Source organism: Petaurus breviceps, unplaced genomic scaffold (assembly GCF_028583685.1).
Source record: "Petaurus breviceps papuanus isolate PSGF00001 unplaced genomic scaffold, PetGlider_PUasm1.0 90294, whole genome shotgun sequence".
Lineage (NCBI taxonomy): Eukaryota > Metazoa > Chordata > Mammalia > Diprotodontia > Petauridae > Petaurus > Petaurus breviceps.
In genome coordinates this window covers 1,196,106-1,217,745 of record NW_027187208.1, presented here as the reverse complement: position 1 = coordinate 1,217,745, position 21,640 = coordinate 1,196,106, and the positions used below count along the sequence as shown (strand labels likewise).

The 21,640-nt window shown below is 43.0% G+C and overlaps 2 protein-coding genes across 4 annotated transcripts in view; one reads left to right on the top strand and one right to left on the bottom strand.

Annotated features, from left to right (window-relative positions):
- Window positions 1-21,640, top strand: part of ILK (integrin linked kinase) — a 491,171-nt gene that overhangs the window by 23,173 nt on the left and 446,358 nt on the right. The gene's annotated exons all lie outside the window — the stretch shown is intronic.
- Window positions 11,167-13,478, bottom strand: CAVIN3 (caveolae associated protein 3). Its single transcript, XM_069107854.1, has 2 exons — window positions 12,984-13,478; window positions 11,167-11,844 (listed from the first exon to the last, which is right to left on the bottom strand). Exons 1-2 carry the CDS (start codon window positions 13,353-13,355, stop codon window positions 11,431-11,433), a joined length of 786 nt encoding a protein of 261 aa, XP_068963955.1. The 5' UTR covers window positions 13,356-13,478; the 3' UTR covers window positions 11,167-11,430.

Here is a 21,640-nt window from a genome sequence, read left to right as displayed (position 1 = left end):
CCATTTTGAGTTGCTTTCCTTTAACAAAGCAGATCCAAGAACCTGTGGTAGCTGCAAACCCTGAGGACACTTGGGGTGCTTGCTGCTACAGCAAGGCAATTGGGGTTAAGTGACTTGCCCAAGGTCACATGGTGAGTAAGTGTGTCAAGTGTCTGAGATCAGATTTGAACTCAGGTCCTCTTGACTCCAGGGCCAATGCTCTATTCACTGTGCCACCTAGGCGCCCCCTTCCCTATTACTTTCAAAGACTGGTACCATGCCCCTCTCTCCACTCCATATCCCTTCCTCCTCATATCTGCCTCCTGACTTCCCTGGCTTCCTTCAATCTCCAACTAAAATCCCATCTTCTATAAAAAGCCTTTACCAATTTCTCTTAATTCTAGTGCTTTCCTCTGTTAATAATGTCCTATTTATCCTGTAGATAACTTGTGTGTATATTTGTTTGCTTGTTGTCTCTCCTCCATTGGACTTTGAGCTCCTGGAGGGTAGGGTCTGTCTTCTACCTCTCTTTGTACCCCCAGTTTATCACAGTGCCAAGCTCAGAGTATGTTCTTAATAAATGCTTATCTTTTACTAATTCAGTCTTTACCATCTGAGTGTGCACCTTCCCTTTCCTGCTGTGCCTATCTCCCTAGGGAAGGCTACAAAGGACTGACTTGCTACAGTAGAGGTGAGAAGTGATAAGGGCCTAAACCAGGATGGTGAACATGTGAGAAGAGAGAAGGAAATGAATGCAAGGGACGGTGTGGAGGTAGAATTGTTGTTGCTGTTGTTCCTCCTTCATTTTCAAAGAGGACCAATGACACTACCTGTGATGTTTTGACTTGAACATGAATTGGATTTAAGTGAGGCAGAGTTGCACAAAGTGGTCAGCCTCACTGTCTCTTCCTGAGTCATCAAAGTCCAGGGGCAAGGCAAAAATCAAGACAATCGATGATGGTTCAGGATGCAACAGATGACCTTGACCATCTTCATGACTGTTGGAACAAATTGTTCTTATCAGAGGGAAGTCTTCCCATGCTCAAGGTAGACATCCCTTTAACTCACTGATGGTTTTGAAGCCAGTTACTCTCGACCTGGTTTGTCCTGTCTGCAGAGACAATTTTTCTGGGATGTGACTGCTGCGCATGCTACAGCTTCTTGGAACCACAGGTGAGAGTTGAATGACAGATGGATACCAAAGGTAGATGAACAGCCCCTAAAAAGCCCTCTCACCATTGGTACTAGTCCTCTCTGAAGACCCCATACATTCCACTAAGGTAAATGCAAAGATTAAAACAAAGACAAAATCCTTTGGATCTAAGCTTCCTTTCTTAATCTCTGAACAGTTTGATATGCTATATTCATGTGTATTTCTTGTTTTATGTGATTAGTAGCCATTGTGAATTGGAAAGGGAACTGTATTGGTAGGTACAGAACTTTAATTCAAATCTCAGGCTCTGTTACAAACTATTTGGTTGTGTGAAGGGAATTGTGATTTTCATAATTATCTATATGATACGTATAATAAATATACTAATAATTTAGATTTCTCAAATTGACTTTTCTAGCTTGTCAGACTTACAATGTAGCTTGAAATGATCAGTCAAACCCTTGACAACTCTCCCACAAATACTATATTCTTGTGCCTGTATACCTTAAGTGAAGCAAATCAAAGATTATAGAATCTATTCCCCTCACAGAACTCTGGTTATGTACCCTGTGGGGATGACCCCCAAATCTGAAATAATCAAATTGTTGTAAACCACTCAAACCCTGGGAAATGACTATTTGCAGTCCACCTCTTCCCCCTGTGATTTATGTCTATAATCTCTGCCTTCACTTAAGCAAGATGGAATTCTGATCAGGAGAATTCCTGATTGCAAATCTGTTCCTCATAACAAAACTATTAATTAAACAGCTACCTGATTATTGCCTCTTTGTTTCTGGTCTGCTGTATTCTCAGGTTAGAGACTGACTCAATAAAATCCTGTTAATGGTTGAATTCAGAAAAGACAATGTTTGGAATATCTATTTCTAGGAACATAATAGAAAATCAATCAGGAAGTATACAAAGACTTCAGTACAACAATAAAAACCAAGATTAAATAGTGAAATTTGTAGCTGATGCTGTCAATACAATCCTGTGAAATTCTTCAGGGGGATCTGGCAACATAGAAGGAGGAATGGAGAAGGCAGATATTAAGAGCAACCTGAAATTTCAGTTAGACAGCAGTAGGTCAAGAGGGCTAAGGATCCAGGAGTTGAAAAAAGGCATGGAGTTGAACTCATTGATGATATATGGGACAAACTGATTTGGCATCAGTGAGCTTAAGTTTGGCTGCCTCTTCTATTTACTACCTGTATGACCTCTCTGGGCCAGAGTTAACTAACAAAAGGAATTAATTTAGCAAATTAAATCCTAAAGTCCCTCACAGTTCTAAGTCCTAGAATCTTGAAGCTGTGGAGGGGAAAGAAGTGAGACCAAAGCTGAATGATGAAGTAGGAGAACAGGCAAGGATGGAGGGGTTGGAAGTCGCCATGACAGTGAATAGGTTGAGGAGGAATTTGGCATAGGGATAAATGAAAAGGATGGAAGGTTTTAAGCAGAGACAGTAATTTTAGAGTTCAGAATTATGGAGATAGTTGATTTATGTGTGATGACGAGATATGAGGTATGACCATCCATGTGAGTAGCTGAGATGATCCTGGGAGTTAAGGACGTTGATAACCAGGGAGTCCAGAGTGTTCGAAGAGGCATCAGTGTATATATCAAGGAACCCAAGTAGAAGATTAGGGATTGAGTTGCAAGGAAGCACTATGAATCAGATACTGAACTCCTTGAGAAAGGAGGAGGAGATATAGGTCGATGATTTAAAGCAATAAGGATCAGAAATGGGTGATATAAGTGATAGAATGAACTTCAAAGGAAGAGGGATTGCTGAGTGATGGCTATTGTAATGGGAATGGGAATTTGAAAATTTTCCCTGCCCCTTAATAAGCCTAAGGGAATTTGAAGATCTTCCTTGCCCTCAATAGGCTTCATGTAATCACATTGAGCCTGTGGTGGGATAAGTTTGATAATGGGTGGAGCAGGACCCAGAGGAACCTGGGAGTCAGAGCAGTTAGATGGTGGGAGAGAGAAGATACACCCAGGGAGACAACTAGGCCTGTGGGAAGCCTAAAGGATGCTATAGCTCTCTGTTGCATGGCAGTGTGTTAACTTTTATGTTGCTATGATGGATTCAGTTTCCTGATGTTGGGATTTGGTTTTCTGGTGTCAGAATAAATGTTTTGCTTCTGTATTCTATATGGAGAGTCTGTTATATTTTGTGCTTGAGACCTATGCTGGCGTATTTACAATCGCCGTAAGCACTGTGAATATTGCATTGGCACTACAGCTATAAAGGGAAGGTCTGGAGGGTAGTGAGAAGCAAGGAAGTTATCTTCTCTGTCTTTATACCCAATGGGTTAGAGAGTCCAGTAGAAGGGTCATTCAGTATCAGAGACAGTGGCAAAGTATACAGTACTTTCTGGAAGGAGTCAAGTATATGTGACTGAAAGAGTGAAAGGAAGAGGTGTAAAATGAAGGGAAACTTGTTAATGAAATAAAGAGCATCTGGAGGACAAAATAGAAAGGCAGGGTCGAAATAGATATAAAGCTGAAAAGAGTAAGGCTGAATGGAACGGGGATAAGAGATCACTGGGAGGTGGCAGGGGGAGGGGCTTTTCATGTCAACTGACAGATACTCTATTTGCTAGCCACCAGTTTAGTCTAGTCATCCCTGGTCCTATGATGTTAGAAGATTGTATTAGCCCTTTCTCTCTCCAAAGATCAGTGTTTACGAGTATAAAGGTAACAAGGAGGTCAGGATGAGTATTGGAGATCATAAACACTGGAGTATGAGGCACCTAAAGGCATGACTGAATCCTGTCAAGATATTAGGAGATATTCTGTTCTCCAGAGCTAAGGTCCAGCAAGAAAGCTGTGCCCTGAGCTTGACATAACAACAATCCTTTGTGTTCACCCTCTGAACGATCTCACCCTCTGACAAAGTCACATCATTATTGTATTGCTTTGAGCAGCACCAGGAGTTCTCTGAGCTTGGACAAGCACAGGACAATCTCATACAAGTACCCATGTTCCAGTCATGAAGCCCTGCTGTGAATCAAACTTGTCTCATTGTGGCTGTTACCCCTCCTTGTCAGGCTACAGCTCACTGCATGTCATTGGTATAAATATTGAGATTTGGCCACACTAAAGCAGGTCCCTCCATTAGGGGTGAGGCCCCAGCACATGTGTCCTTGCTTGTGAGCCATTTCCTTCATTTTGAAATTAAACTTCTGTTTGATTCCTGACTGTTCTGTCTCTAGCCTTCTCTGTTCAGCTCTGGCCATCCACAGGTTAGAGGTCGGTTTGGTCCAGTTGACAATCCATATATACTCAGAGTCAGATTTCTCTGACTTATTCCAGGATGGATATGGGGATTACACACACTCAGAAAGCATATCACCCATGGAACATGACCTCAGCTTCCAGTCAGATCTGTTGCCCTAGGCCTTGGGCCTTGATGTAAGGGACCTGGTGTCCAGAGGGCCAAAGCATCACTAGTTTCCTCATAAGGTTCCATGAAGCAAGGCAGAGTAATAGTGACAGGAAGGCACAGTAACACAGTGCAAAGAGTGAACTTGGAGTCACAGGATCTGAGTTTGAATCTCAGTTCTACCACTAAGAAATTGGGCAAGTCACTTTACCACTCTGGGTACCCACCCAAACTGGATGAATGATAGCAACTTTCTCCTTTCTCCCAAGACCACCCTTCTTCCTGAGGAAGAAGCTTCTCCTTAACATACTTCATACCACCCACGGGTTCTTAACCTGGGACACATAAACTTTTTTTTAGTATTTTGGATAACTATATTGCAACACAAACGGTTTCCTTTCTAGTCCTACGTATTTTTATTTCCTGCAATTAAAAATATTTTTTCTGAAAAGGGGTCCCTAGGCTCTCCCAGGATGCCAAAAGGATATATGACACAAAATAGGGATAAAAAGCCCTGCATTAAGAGTTCTCTGACTACGTCCCTCACAAATAAAAATTACAACTCCATATTGCTTGCTATGGTTCACAAAAAATACATGAGCAATTATCATTTCATCTCTCCTTCTTTCTACAGTCAATAGAATGAAGGTGACCCAGAGTGGCAGGTGAGCTCAAACACTGGCGTCCCAAAGCCTCGGAGGCAGCATTTTTGTTGTTCAGCTATTTCAGTTCTTTCCAACTCTCCAAAACCCCATCTAGGGTTTTCCTGGCAAAGATACTGGAGTGGTTTGCCATTTCCTTCTCCAGCTCATTATACAGATGAGGAAACTGAGGCAAACAAGGTTAAGTGACTTGCCCAGGGTCGCACAGCTAGTAGGTATCTGAGGCTATATTTGAACTCAGGAGGATAAATCTTCTTGATTCCAAGTGTGGCATTCTATCCACTGTGCCAGGAATCATGGGCTGGCAGAAAAATCTTGACTCAGAGTCAAGAGAGACAGAGGTTTGACTCCTGCCTTTGGAACTCACTGGAGCAGCTGTATGCACTGGGCCTGACACTGAGACCTGAAGTCAAATCTAGCCACAGACACTTCCTAGCTGTGCAACCCAGGGCAAGACACTTCACCTCTATATGCCTTAGCTTTTTCAACTGTAAAATGGCGGTGATGATAGTACCTATCCCAGAGGGGGGTTGTGAGGATCAAATGAGAAAATAGTGTAGAGTCCCCAGCACATAACAGGGGCTTAAAGGTTTGTTTCCCTCCTTTCTTCCTTCACTAGCTCTAGGTGATCATGCACAATTGACTTAATTTTTATGAGCTTCAGTTTCCACATCTGTAAAACAGGAATAATTATATCTGCAGCACATACTTTACAGGCTTGTTGTAAAGACTAAGCTCCTGAATGGCAAGAGCTTAACTGCCTTAATGAGTTATTTAACTTAATGTCTTAACTTAATGAGTTGTTGGGTTTTTTTTTTTATGAAACCCTCAATGGAGGCCAATATCCTCAGAGTTTTCTCAGAGTTTCCAGATTCTTACATAGAAAAGTTTGATCTCCATTTTCTATTAGCCATGTGGGGACATCCATGACTCATGTAATGTAGCACAGATATCATGTGTGCGTTAAAGCAAGCCTACAAATATCACAGAAGTGCTCATCACCGTGCCTACGCATGTAAAGTGGTATAGGGAGTGTTGAATTTTTCTGCCCTTCCCTTCTTTTCTATTTCTTTTTTTGGAGACTTGTTTTGGGGAGAGGCAGTTGTTAGAAACAGGTGTTTGGGGGTGGTGTGATCTTCCCCCAGACCTTCTCTGGGTAGACTCCAGAAAGAAGAATTTGAGAAAAGCTCTGAATGAGAAAGGAAAAGATAAGTTTTGAGAAAGAATGTTCAGAAACAAGGATAATAATAATTATTATTTTTATCATAATAGCACTTCTAAAGTGATAATGATGTTCCAGGTACTGTGCTAAGCCCTTATGAAAATTATCTCATTTGGTCCTCACAATGACTAAGGAGGAGGGTACTATTATTATCCCCCATTAACCTCCCCAAGAGGTTAAATAACTTGCCCAAGGTCACACAACTAGTAAGCATCTGAAGTCTGATTTGAACTCAGATCTTTCTGACCCTAGGTCCAGGGCTCTATTCATTTCACCACCTAGCTGCCTCTGAGCAAGAAGCAAGGAAAACTGAAGGGAAAATCTTGAGCCTTTAAGTCATGGTGCTTATTAGGTGAACAGATGTTCCTAAAATGCAGGGGCTGCCCTGTGTCCCTTCATCCCCAGAACAGTTATAGAGAAACTCAGAAGTCCAGAGAATCACTCTATGAATTATATTTTTTAATTAAGCTATTGATTAGTAATTTGAAAGGCTAAGCTTCTTAGCAATTTTTCCAGAGTTATTATTGTTCATCCTTTGTTCTTGAAGAGGATCAATGGTATCTTGAGGGTCACATCCTGACTTGCACATGAATTGGATTTAAGTGAGGCAGAGGTGGGCAAAGTCACCAGCCTCACTCTCTCATCCAGTCATCGAAATCCAGGAGCAAGATAAAGGTCAAGATGACTGGGAATTACTGAGATGCAGTGGGTGACTTTGGCCTTTCTAATTTAAGGTCTTTCTCAGGTCTCAGTCCGAATTGGAACCTAAACTCTTTTCCCGGAACAAGGGGAGGCAACCTTGAAAAAAGAACCCTGTGTGAGAAAAAATTTAGGATTACTGCTAAACTAGGTTGTAGGAAAATCTTCTTATGGACCCAGCTGTACCTTCTGGGATGGTTTTGAGATAGGACAAGCCTATCATTGCATGCACACCCTTCCTAAAATAGAACCCAACCCTCAGCATAGTGCTTATCCATCCCCCACAATTTTATGTTAAAAGCCTGTCATGTTCCCAGCTCCACCCTGTAGAACAGGGATTCTTAACCCAGGGCTCAGGTGTATTGTGAAATTAGACCTTTTAATATTTTGATAACTATATTCCAACATTATTGTTTTAAAAAATATTTTGATAACTATTTAATTATAATTGGTTTCCTGCTTAATTCTCTATATTTTATCTTATGTATTTAAAAGCACTATTCTGAGAAGGGGGTCATAGGCTTCACCAGACTGCCCAAGCGGCCCAGGACACAAAAAAGGTTAAGAATCCCTGCTGTAGAAAATAGAGCCCAAGCCTAAGGACAACTCTGACTCAAGAGAAGTTCCATTGCATAAGAATATTTCTCTGCCAAAGATACTAACGGACTTGAGTGGTTGGGGACCAGAAACAATGGAAGTCAGGACTGTCTCCCTCTTGCCCCATATAAGAAGGAAGTTTCTACTGAACAGTCTGGATTGGCTAACGGCTGCTAGAAAGAAATCTGTGTTTGCTGTAACAACTATATCTTCCGTTTCCAGATCTTTCTTTCTGAGATCCAGAGATCCAATGAACTCAGAGCTCTGAAACCCAACTGGAACAGACCTCACTGAAGAATTCTAGGATAGTTTTTGAGAAGCATTTGAGGTTAAGGGGATCCCTTGGGTTCAAGTTCCCTGATGCTCCCTTCTCTTCCGAGGCTGGAAAGGATCACAGGATCATAGATTTAGAGATGAAGGGGATCTGAGGGGCTATCTTATCTAGCACCTTCATTTTACAGATGGGGAAATTGAGGCCCAGCAAGGACAGCAAATCACCCAAGGTCACATAGGCAGTAAACAGTTAGAGCCAGTATCTGAACCTAATTCTTCTGTCTCCAAAACCAAGGTCAATTCCTTCACTGCCCCACCCCTTCATTGCACTTGTGGACAGGTCTAATGGTTAAGAAGTTTTCCTTCCTTCAAGCTAAAAATCAACCTATTTGTGAATTCCACCCATTGCCCCTATCTCTGCCTTCTGAGGTCAAGCAAAAAAAAAAGTCAAATTACTATTCCATGACATTCCTTTAAATGTATGAAGACAGGTTTCATGTCTTCCCCCCATCCCCAATCTTTTCTCCAATCTGAATAGTCCTGAAAGTTTTTTTACCTCTGGACTTCACACCTTGAAAGTACCGTCCACAAAAATAAAAATAAATAAATAAAAATAATTGGGGCTGCTAGGAGGCTCAGTGAATAGAGCACCGGCCCTGGAGTCAGGAGGATCTGAGTTCAAATCCAGCCTCAGACACTTAACACAAAACTAGCCATGTGACCTTGGGCAAGTCACTTAACCCCCAATTGCCTTACCTTCCCCCCTCCAAAGAGCAAAAAAAAAAAGTACTGTCCACCCCTGTGGCCTCTCTCTCTGATTTTTTGGTTCTTCTCAGAACTTACATTGGAAGGAGGAAGCCAAGACAAGCCATTCCTCTCTAGACTGCAGAGTTGACTCTCTGGCACATTCTCTCCAGTGCCCCTCTCTCCTCTTTCTTCCCTTCCTCCATCCCCACATCTTCCACTATTAGAATGTAAGTTCTGAGGACAGATACTGTCTTTTTGCTCATATTTGCATTCCTAGTGCTGACTACAGTACCTCACATATAAAAAACACTTAATAAGGCTTGTTGACTGCCTTTAGTCAACCACTGTATGGAATAGTGTCCCATCTCTTCATTGTCCTGGGCACTTCAGCTTGTCAAGTCTTGCCTAAAATGTGATGGACAGAGCTGAATACACAGCTCAGATTGTGGTCTGCCCAGGGTAGACCCCAACAATACATCCATTAATCCATCCCACAGGAAGTAGCAAAGCTAGGATTTTAACCCACATCTTCTGATCCTGATTCCAACATGTTCTCCACCACACCATCCTACTTCTTACAGAATTAAGCAGGAAACCCATTGTAATTAAATATAGTTCTCTGTTGTCACTGAACACAAACAGAGCTGAAAGGGCAGATGAGGTCTCTGGTAGAATACTTAATTTTTTTTTCCTTATCCACAGCATAGTTTGAGTTAGAACACACTGGTCTAGCTAACTCCTATCCATCATTGGAATTTTGTGGTTTTGTAAGGACAAGCCTCTTAGGTGGGGCTAGAAGATATTAGATTTCAGTTGAGTTGGAACAGTCTGAAACAAAATCTGCACACTAAACCTCCACTTATGCTCAGGGATCTCATGAATCTTATTTAACCTTTCTCAAGGTCAGCTAGCTTTTAGGGTGGGGAAATGTCTTCTGGGATTGGAAGTCTGCTGGGAGATTATTAGGGATGGGGAAAATACTATGATCAATAGCACCCTCTCACTCTGCCTCCATACCCAATTTTATCGATGAGCTACCATAAGTAGGGCAATGTCAGAATCACAAATTCTATCTCCTGACCTTAGTTGCTCTCAACTTAAAATTACTTGAGGACCTTCTAAACTCTTCCCCAGAGAAATCCAGAAATTTCACCATCCTTGCTAGTTTGGGAGTTGTTTTCTAAAAACAGCTTGATGTAATGGCAAGAGTGCTAAAGAGTTAGGAGGCATGTCTTCAAATCTTGAAATTGGCTCCTTTCATCTCCTGTCCTGCCAGACTTCTGGTCCCATCAACTGCTTCTGTTCCCTTGGACCATTTCCAAAATCTTTCCCTATGGTCCCACATAGGCTTCATTCTTTATTTCTGTCCTCTGTTCTCTAGGGACACTTTCCAATCTTTCCTTTTGCATAGCAATAAACTAACCCATTGTGCGCATCCAATATGTGTGGTGCACCAAGATGACTAGGTAATTAGAACTAAGGTCAATGTTTTTAGGTGATGTTTCTCTTCAAGACTTTCAGGTTGAAGTTCTCTGATCATTGTAGTCTTTGTTCCTGCTGTTTCCTGTGCTTAGAATGCCCACCCTCTCCTTCTTAATTTGTTGAATTACTATACAAGTCCAACTTAGATGCCATCTCCTTCATGAAGCCTTTTCTGATTCCCCCCATTTATTAGTGACCTTCCCCCTCAGACTTCACATCGTATTTTGTTTCTATTTCTCTAATCCATTTACCATATAATATTGTGTACTCTCTGTTTGTCTTACTAGAACAAAAGCTCCATAAGGGCAAGGGCTGTCTTTCTGTATCTCCTCCAGTGCTTAGCATAATCAGTTAATAAATAATTGTCAAATAAGAGTTATCTTTCACGGTTATTATTATGTATCCCACATCTTCTTGATTTGCTAGCCTTCCTCTACTGTTGGTACCTACCAGATGATACAGTTACCATGTTTCAAGTGTTTTTCTTCCTGTGTTTTCTATTATTTCCGTTTTCCTTATTTACCTGTGTGGCATAATGGAAAGCTCACTGGACTTGAGAGTCTGAGGACCTGGATTCAAAGCATAGATCTACCTCTATTACCTCGGGCAAGTCACTTAACCCCTCTGGGCCTCAGTATCCTCATCTGCAAAATGAGGGGCAGAGGGCACATGTTCTAGATGACTTCTACAGGGCCTTCCAACTCTAACATGGTTCCATGATCCTACTCCCTCAGCAGGTCTTATCCCATAGCTTGCTTGGTTGTTTCCCCTATCCTCCCTTTTCAGGAACAAAACTTATTACCATCCTTTCACTCTGATGGTTTGGAGTTCCTCACCAGGGACTTGAGAGAGATAAAAGCCTGCAGAGATTTTCAGGAGAGGGTATCACAAACTGTTCTGATATGTTCCGGGTGGTCCCTTGCTCTATGAAGTATTACTCCTCAATAACATGAAACCTGTGGTTAGTGAAATAAGTTTATTAATCTTGAGCACACTTGGGAGGGTGACAGTGTTGGTCTCTGAGGTTTAAAATGGGGTGGACTGGAGGGTTTGGGAGTGGAGGTTTCAGTTTGGGAGCAAGAGAGGGAGTGAGGTGAGTGATAAAGGTAGGGTTCTTTCTTTGCTTAGGTAAAGGTGATCTATGGGTAATTGGGCTCTGTTGCTTAGCAACTGATGGTGCCATTAAAGATAAAGGCACAGAGAAGTGGGCAGACAGGATGGAGCACTAGGCAGTACCCTCCTCCTGAAGCATCAGAGTTTCCCTGGCCTCAGGGCTCTCTGGCTCAGCCTCAGGACTCCTCTGTGGCTCTAGCTCCAACCCTGGCTCTGTTTCAACCACTACCCCTGCCTCAGGCTGATTTTGAACACCCTGGCTAGGGCCCAGTCGAGGAGGCTTGGTAGGAGTGGGTGGAGGTGGGGCAGGGCCCTTGCTCTTTCGGGTGGACAGTGCCCTGCGAAGACTTTGCACCTTCTCAAGGCCAGTACGCCGAAGCCGCTTGGCCCGGGATTCCACTGGCTCCTCATCTGAGCTCTCCCTTTCTTCCAGCTCTTCTGGAGCCTCTGGTCCTAGTTCCTTCTCTTCTAGCTCTGTGGATTCTGGCTCCTTCTGAAAAGCTCTGGCTGGGATTTCTGCCTCCTCCTGAAAGGGAAGAACAATGAATGGTTATCTCCCCAGCAACAACTTGGTATAATTAAGATGTCACTTCCAGAAGCAATTCTGCCCATTTGAGCTATCCGCCAACTCAATAACAGGTCTTTGCAACCCTCCCAAGCCTTACTCCTGCCTAGGAAATACTCCTGGCATAATATGGGCTACACCCCTTGCTTCTACAGCCCCGGACTTGGATAAAATGGTGTGGGAGAGCCCTAGGGAAAGATGACTGGAGCTAACTCTGAGCAGGAATCTAGGCCTTATGAATTAAGTCCTCTTAGTGCCCGTAAGTCATTAAGTTCCTCCCAAGTCATTCCATTAAGTCTGAGTTCACATTAGTCAGAGGTTTGTACTGGGTAGAAGGCTACCCCCAGCAGAATAACCAGGAATACTTATTGAGAGAGAAGAAAGAATAATACTGCCCATAACTTTTTCCACATGGGGATGTGAAAGAAGGGGTTGGGGGTTATGTCCCATACAAGTCAGGGGATGCCATAGTCCACAGACACGAACAACATTGTAAAGAGGGACTCTTGCATGGATCCCGTGTTACTCCAGCGCGATCCATGAACCCATTCTCAGGACAATCTTTTAAAACTCATAGAATACATAGGATTATAAAAGAAACCAAATATGCAATGTAATTTTCCCCCCATCCAAGTTCATGGGCCTTCTTAAATGCATCCATGGACAGTCTGTGGAGCCCCAGGTAAAGAAGAACCTCTGGTGTGGAGGGAGAAGCACTAAGGCAAGGAGTCCAGACGGGGGCTCTAGTCTCACCAATGCCACTATCTAGCTGCCTGCCTCTGGTTAACGCCCTTCCTCTCTTTGGGGCTGTTCCCTTATCTCTAAAACGAGGGCGCTGGACCTCGAAATCCCCTAACGTCCCTGCCAGCACTCAAGCTGCGTCCCTGCCAACGTGGAATTACAGTCTGGGTCTGGGAGGGGCACGAGAGGCGGGCGCAGCTACTCGGTCAAAGGCTTGTGGGCGTGGCGTCGGCGGATGACGTAGGCATGGGTGCGGCCTGAAGTAGCACAGTAGCGCCCAGGAATGTAGGTGCGGTCCAAGGGACCAGGAGTGCCCCGAGGGGCTAGGTTAGGAGGCCTGCGCCTGGGCCCTCACTGACCTTGAAGAGCTGCACGTGCAGCTGGCCGCGGGCGACCAGCAGCGCGTGGTTGGCCTCGAGCCGCTGTACCTGGAGCGCGCGGCGGATGGCGCGCTCGCGGGCGGCGTCAGCGTGCGTGCTGACGCGCTCGGCCTTGTCCAGCAGCTGGGCCAGCGTGTTGCTGGTGTCCCCGTGGCTGCGGCTGAGCGCGCCCAGGCCGCTCTGGATGCGGCGCACGGTGCCCGTGAGGCCGCCCTGCCGCCGGGCCAGACCGCCCTGGCGCTCCCGCACCGTCTCCAGCATGGTGGACAGCTTCTCCAGTAGCGTCACCACTGTCACCGCGTGCACTGGGCCGCGCTCCGCGGCTTCAGCCGCCGGCACGCCCTCCCCCATGGCCCCTCGAGATGCCCGCGCTGGAGCTCGCTCTGATCTGGCCCCGTCCCGTTTCTGCTCTGCCCAGAGATCTCCTGGGCTCCTCCCGCCGGGGGCGGGGAGCGCAGCTGGAGGGCCGGGGTCCGTGACTCAGACGGGCGGGGCCGGGGTCTTTAGGGGCTGCCACTTCTCCAGTCGCCACGCCCTGACCAACCCTCCCTCCCTCCTCCTTCAGGGCCCCGCCCGCAGAAGGAGGCGGGCAGCTGAGGGCCTGGGTCCCCAAATGCCTCTTCCAGAGGCCACGCCCTGGGCAGCAGCCTGCGCCTCTGCTCCGTGCCTGGGCGCCGCGGGCATCAGCATCTACCTCTAAGTCTGCCTGCCCAAGGAACGAAGGGCTAGTTCGGGGAGACCAGACCTTTCGGGGTTATAGGGTTATTTGAGGCCGTTCGACTTCGAAGTTGGAAGCCCTTGTAAGGGGAGGGGGCGGCAGTCCACGGCTCCAGATTTATTTTTACGGCATTCCTCTTCACATACTTAACATTCCAGCCAAACTGACCGGCTCTCTAACTGCGCCCTCTGCTCGGCATTCCCTCTGTGCCTTTGTACCAGCTGTCCCGAATATCGATTCTCCAGGGAAGATCCAATGGGGCCAGCCCATTCTTTCCCATCACTCGTAATGTTTGGTTATTGTGTAATGTGTTCATTTATCTGTCACTCAGACCCCAGTCCTTGTTTCCTATTTGGGCCTCCTGGGGATTTCCTGATTAGCAGCCTAATTTCTTCTCCCATCCAGTACTTTGTCATTTGACATCGTTTCTTAAAATGTGGTGGTTCTCCCACTTAGTTTTTCTTTTGAAGTCTCATTTGTTCTGGTTGGAATTGGCTCCCTAAAATGTCCATCTCCAGCCCAGTTATAGCCAAAAGAATAATTTATTTCACTGAAATAAGCCAGCCTTGATGCCACAGCCTCACAGCTGTGTTGCCCCAATCTTTCTGATCTGTTGAACACCTTAAAATGGTGAAATGGGCCACCAAACCCCAGACTTGAGACCAGGCCATCTCCCTGAAGGGACTGGATGATTGGAAAAGTTATAAAAGTCAATCAATGAAGTCAATAAATAAATAAGCACCTACTATGCCAGGCACTGGAGATACAGAAAGAGACCCCCCCCCCAAAAAAAAAAAAACCAACACAAAAAAACCCCAGTCCCTGCCCTCAAAGAGCTTACAATCTGATGGGGAAGGCATGCAAACATATCTATTAAAAGTAAGTTATGTACTGGATAAGGAAGAGATGACTAATTGTGGGGATGTACTGGATTTAAGGAAGGTTGGGGAAGCCTACCTATAGAAGATGGGATTTTAGTTGGGACTTGAATCCAGGGAGGTCAGTAGTTAGGGCAGAGAAGGGAGAATGTTCAAAACATGAACAGCCAGAGAAAATGTCCAGAACGGAGATGAAATGTCTTGTTCCTGGAACAGCCGGGAGGCCAGTGTAACTGAGACAAAAGGTGTAAGAAGACTGAAAAGGTAGAAGGAGACAAACACCATTTTGCATTTGATCTTGGAGTTTATCAAGTAGGAGTGATATGATTGTACCTGGGCTTTAGGATAAGCATTTTAGTGACTGAATGGAAGGTGGATTGTTGTGGTGGGAGCCCTGAGGCAGGCAGACCCATCTGTAGGCTAATGCAATAGTCCAGGTGTGAGGTGATGAGGGTCTGCACTAGATGGTTGGCAGTGTCACAGGAGAAAAGGGGCATTCTATACAAAGGTGGAGTTGACAGGCCTTAGCAACAGATTGGATTTTGGGGATGGGATAAAAGTTTGGAGTCCAAAATGCCTCTTAGGTTGTGAGCATGAGAGAATGAGAAGGTGGTGTTGGCCTTTAGAGTTAAATAAGGGAGGAAGGAGTGGAGGGCTCAGGGGGAAGATAATGAGTTCCATTTTGGACATACTGCATTTAAATGTCTACTAGACATCTTAGGGCAGCTAGATGATGCAGTGGATAGAGTGCAGGGCCTGGAGTCAGGAAGACTCATCTTCTTTAGTTCAAATCTGACATTAGACACTTACTAGTTGTGTGTTCCTGGGCAAGTCATTTAACCCTGTTTGCCTCAGTTTCCTCATCTGTAAAATGAGAGAAGGAAATGGCAGACCACTCCAATATCTTTGCCCAAAAAAATTCAAACCCAGAGTCCCGAAGAATCTGATACAACTGAAAATGACTGAACAGAGGCCGATAGGTGGTGCAGTGAATAGAGCACTGGCCTTGGAGTCAGGAGGAACTGAGTTCAAATTCAGCCTCAGACACACACAAAATAACTAGCTGTGTGACCTTGGGCAAGTCACATAACCCCAATTGCCCTAGCCCCCTACAAAAAGCAAAAACAAAAATGACTGAACAACAACAGCAACAACTGACATCCAGTTCAAGATGTCTGAAGGGCAGATGGAGATGTGAAGGTCAGCAGAGAGACTGGGGCCATATAGGCAAATTGAAAAATCACAGATTTTGGTTTTTGAAAAGAAATTGTTGAATACTGTCATGAAGAAAAAGGCAGGAAAAAGGACAGAGAAGAACTGGAATGGAAACCTTGGTTTGGTACAATGGAAAGATTAATGCATATGCAAATTAACTTTCCAACAAATCTAATGCTTTGTTTCATTTAAATCTTCATCCTCAACCTCTCAGTTGTGTTTGGTATCATTCCAGATTCATCTCCCAGCTTAGCAAAGGTCACAGATTTAGATCTGGAAGCAACCTGAGAGGACATCTAATTCAGTCCCCTCCTTTTATAAATTAGGAAACTGAGACTAAGTGACTTGGCCAGAGTCACAAAGGTGGTAGAGTACTAATGCACATCCATATCCTCTGACACCGGGTCCCAAGTTCTACCTGATCACACTGTGCATTGTCTCCAGCTTCTAATCCTCCTTAAACATGGATATACCCTCATGTTCTGTCCTTTACCCTCTTCTTTCTACATTATCTCTCTGGTATTTCATAACCCTCATGTCTTATATTACTGAATTTAAGTAGGTGACTCTTAAATATATTTCTAATACAGACCTCCCTAGAATTCCAACCTCACATTTTGTGAAATCACAGAATCTCAGTTGAAAAAGGAAGGAAAGCGCATTTATTATGCACCTGCTGCATGCCAGACATTTTACAAGTATTATTTCATTTACTCTTCACAACAATCCTGGGAGTTTGGTGGTATTATTATAATTCTTATTTTACAGTTGAGGAAACTGAGGCTGACAAATGTTACTTGCCCAGGGTCATGCAGCTGGGAAGTATCTGAGACAAGATTTGAGCTTGTTTTTTCCTGACTCCAGAGTCAGTACTCTATGCACTACAGAACACAGCTACCTCAAAGGTAATCTAGTTTTACCAGATTATGATAACCTTGCTCTTCAATATCTCTGAGGCAAGTCAACATCCAGCTTTTTGTAAATCTTAAGTGTTGGACAACTAAGGCAACCTATTCCATTTTTGGACAATTGTTAGGAAGATTTTCCTTATATCTAATTAAAATGTGCCCCTATTACTTCAACCCATTGCTTCTTTCCTCTGAAGAAAAGTAAAACACTAATCCCTCCTTCTATACATTGACCTTTTGAATATTTGAAGATTATGTTCATGCTCTCCCCACCCCTAAAAATCTTCTCTAACTAAGCATCCCCAGTTCCTTCAATTGATCCTCAAAATACATAGCTTTTAAATCCAATCACCAGTCTGGGGCACTTTCTCCTTTGAATCTATAAAAACTTGCTTCTACTTCCTAAAGCATGGCACCCAGAACACAATACAGAGATGAGCTAACCAGAACATAGTATAAAAGGGTCTATGTCTATCATTTCCCTCAGTCTGAATGCTGCTTCTATTTCTGGAGTCTATGATTGTAGAATAAATGTTTGTTGAATTGAATTGAAATAACTTTATTGACTATTGCACCACATTGTTGACTCCTATTGAGCTGGCTGTCCACTAAAACCCAAGTATGTTTTTCACGTATACTTTTTTCAGTCATACTTCCTCCATTCAATACTTGGGCAGCTAATTTTTTAATAACCCCTGTAGGACCCTTATAATTATCTTTATTAAATTACATTTTATTAGTTTTAGCCTTTCATTCTACCCTATCAGAATCTTAAGGTCATCATTGAGTTAGAACTGGAAAGGATACTCCAGGGGTTCTTAATCTTTTTTGTGTGTGTCATGGACTCCTTTGGCTATCTAGTGAAACCTGTCAACCTTTTCTCAGAATAATGGTTTTTAAATGTATAAACTAAAAACTATTACAAAGGCAATCAATTATATTGAATCTAATTTTTTTTTTAAACAACTTCATAGGTACTAGGTTAAGGAACCCTGATCTAATCCAAGAACTTCATATAGATGAGGAAACTGAGGCCCAGAGAGGTTAAGGAACTGGCCTAAGATCACATAGGGAGTGTCAACTGAGATTTGAAGCTATATTCTAACTCCAAATCCAGCAGTTTTTCTCACTGAACTACATTGTCTCTTTTTGATCTGGGTTACACACACACACATGCACGCACACATACACACAAACACAGGTATGTGCACATACATGTGTATGTGTGTATACATAGACACTCAATGTGTACACATATATTCATATGTGTAAATATACACACATTGCCTCATTTTTACCTTAGCTATAGATATATGTATAGATATATAAAAATGTCTATATTGCATAGATGTTTACATATATGTATATATTAGCAATGTTTCCCATGATATCTACAAATTTAATAAAGCATGCCCTCTATTTGTTCATCTAAATCAGTAAAAATGTTAAACAAGACACGATTAATAACAATCCTGAAGAATTCTAGAAGTCTCCATCCCAGTTGACCTCAATCATTAATCACAATTCTTTGGGTCTGGTTGTTCAGATGCCTCCAAAGGTTTATAATTGTACTATTACTTAGCCCTTATCTCCCAGTGTTCTTTCAGAAGGATGTCATGAGAAGCTTTGTCAGATGCCTTCTTAAAATCCAGTTACACTATGCCTAATTATATTCTCCTCATCTACCAGTCTAAAAACTCTTTCAAAAAAAGGAAATGAAATTAGTCTGGCATGAGCTGTTCTGGATGAACCCATGCTGGCTTTGGTAGTCACCACTTCCCTTTCTGAGGTTTGTAAACTATCCCTTTAATAATGGATTCTAGAAATTTAGCAGAAAATGAAGTCACTGGCCAATAATTTAAAGATTCTCCCTTTTTTGGAAAATCAGAATAAATGTTATCTGTCTCTGTCCTGAGGTGTCTTGGAATTCCTCACAATTATTCAAAGATCATTGACAGTGGTTTGGCAAATTTAGTATGCCAGATTTAGAGCTGGCAGGAAGTTTGGAGATCATCTAGTGAATGAACACCTTCCTCTTACAAATGAAGAAACTGAGCCCCTCCTCCCTTTCCCTCCAGTTTCCTGGGTTGGAGTTTGTCTAGGCTTGCTGCCTTTATCCTGTGTATTCCAAGGCTTAGGACAGCACCTTTCAAACATCAGACCCTTCGTGTCATGATAGTCATTTTAACCTCTCTGCACCTCAGTTTCCTAATGTGTAGAATAAAGATAATATTTGCTCTAGGAAGTAAGGAATATGTTTCTGTAAACCTTTAGGCACTTAAATTCATCTTTCACACAGTTGCCAAGGTAATCTTCTTAAGGGACAAGGTAGCTATGTCCTTCCACTGTTTAAAAGTCTTATTGTTGGTAGAATACCATTAAAACCACTCAGCCTGATATTTCGAAGCCCCTAACAATCTGGCTACCACCTACCTTCCCAGTCATATTTCACATTATACCCTTTCACATACTGTGTTTCCCAGCCAAACTGGACTGCTAGATGTTCCCACCTCTGTCCATACATTTGCACAAGCTGTCCCCCATGCCTGGAATGAACTGAATCATTTCTGTCTTTCAGAATCCTTATCCTCAAGTCTCAGTTATATTGTCACCTCCTTCATGTAGCTTTCCATGATTCAACTATGTTCTTTCTTTTCCTCCTCAAATATTCCTATGACTCTTTGTGTTACACACACATACACACACACACACACACACACACTCCTCCCATCACTCTCTGCTTTTTAGTAGGCATTTGTATGCACTTAAAAGCTTTATTCCTCCTTGTAGAATGTAAGTTTTTTGAAGGAAATAATTGTTTCAATATTCTCTTTGTATCCCAGGAGCCTACTTCAGTGCCTTGCATGTAATGGAAGTTAATGGTGTAGCTGGGTGGTGTAGTGGTTAGAGTGCTGGGCCTGAAGTCAGGAAGTTGTTATTCAGTCATGTCTGACTCTTCCTGATCCCGTTTGGGGTTTTCTTGGCAAAGATAATGGAGTGATTTGCCATTTCCTTCTCCAGATTATTTTATAGATGAGAAACAGAGTTAAGTGACTTGCTTGGGGTCACACAGATCTTAAGTGTCTGAGGCAGGGACTCAGGTCTTCCTAACTTCAGGCCCCATCACTCTAACCACTGCAGAGCCAGAAGATCTTGCTTCAAATCCAGCCTCAAACACCTGCTAGCTATATGACTCTAGGTAAGTCACTTAACCTCTGTACAAGTCTATATGCCTCGGTTCCTCATCTGTAAAATGAGAACAATAACAGTATCTACCTCCCAGGGTTGTTATGAGGATAGAATTAGATCATAATTATAAAGCACTTAGCACAGTGCCTGGAACATGCAGGCATAGCTTGTTTTATTTTGCTTCACTTTATCATGTGTTGAAGATATTAGGTTTTCACAAATTGAAGGTTTTTGGCAACCCTGCACTGAGCAAGTCTATCAGCACCATTTTTCCAACAGCTCACATCATGTGTGCTTAGATCATGGATCTGTGTCACATTTTGGTAATTCTCACAATATTTCAAACTTTTTCATTATTATTATATCTGTTATGGTGACCTGTGATCAATGATCTTTGGTATTACTATCGTAATTATTTTGGGGCCCCATGAACTGAGACCATAGAATATGGTGAACTTAATCAATAAATGTATGTATTCTGACTGCTTCACTAAGTGGCCTTCCCTGTCTCTCTCCCCTCTTCTTGGGCCTCCCTATTCCCTGAGACACAACAATACTGAAATTAGACCAATTTAGACCATTTCTTTTACAAACTTCACAGTATGACTATTATTTACAATAGCCAAATAAGTTGATAAAATGATTTTTTTGTTAATATTACCTCATATACTCCAGAAACAGTTTTGTCTCTTCTTTAATTTTCCTCTTGCTCATCTGACACAACTAAACAGGCCCACTATATTTCCAAATGTCCTATGGGCATCTCAAATCCAAAATGTCCCCAGCTGTACTCATAATAATTTTCCCCAAGATCTGTTGTTCCTAATGTCTCTATTTCTATTTGATGGCATCACTGACCTCCCAATCAACCAGGCTTGAAATCTTGAATTAAACTTTGCATTTCCTGATTTTCTTCCAACTCTACGTTCAATCAGTTTGGTTTTCCTCTTCCCCATCACCACGCTATCAAAACTGCTCTCTTCAAGCTCCTCGGTGTCATCATTGCCAAATCTAGTGGTCTTTTCAGCCTTCATCCTCAGCACATCTGTGGCATTTGGTGTTTCTCCCATCTGCACCTTCTTTTCTATTCCCACTACACCTAGCCCAGGTCAGATCCTCTTGACTGGATTATTGTAAAATCCTCCGAACAGGTCTCCTGTCTATTCATCTCCAACCTGTCCTTTGCATTGCTGCCTATGTAATTTTCCTAATGAACTGCTGAGATAATTCCACAGTGCTACTCAAAAATGTCAGTGACTACTCATCATCTGCTACATAAAATATAAACTCCTCATTCTAATATTCAAGGCCTGCCATAAACCAGCTCTAATTCACCATTCCTATGTCTCATGCTATCCCCATTCAAACATTTGAACTACATTGTGCTAAGTATTATCTTGCTCTCTCCTGTCTCTAGTCTAAGACCTTTGTTCTGACTTTCCACCATAACTAGCATGTGTCTTCCCATCCCCCTTGCCATCTTTCCATGTTAAAATCCCTTTCTTCAGGTGCATTCATTACGTTGTGCTCATGTTTCACAAATGGTTATATCTATCATCTTAAAGAAGCTTTCCCTAATCAGTCCCTGGCCACTCTTCTATACCTCCACTGAAAGTCATCTCTGTCACCTAACACACTTAGTTCATTTTAATCTTTTTGTAGCAGCAAGCACCCCAGTGTCCCCAGGGTGCCTGCTCACACAGGTTCTTGGATCTGCTTTGTTAAAGG

What these genes read in the sequence shown, in the direction of transcription:
- CAVIN3 (XM_069107854.1), bottom strand. Translation starts at nt 13,355, where the DNA reads ATGGGGGAGGGCGTGCCGGCGGCTGAAGCCGCGGAGCGCGGCCCAGTG. An exon ending in TGCACGTGCAGCTCTTCAAG is followed by an intron (nt 11,845 to 12,983) that starts GTCAGTGAGGGC and finishes CTTCCCTTTCAG; the next exon opens with GAGGAGGCAGAAATCCCAGC.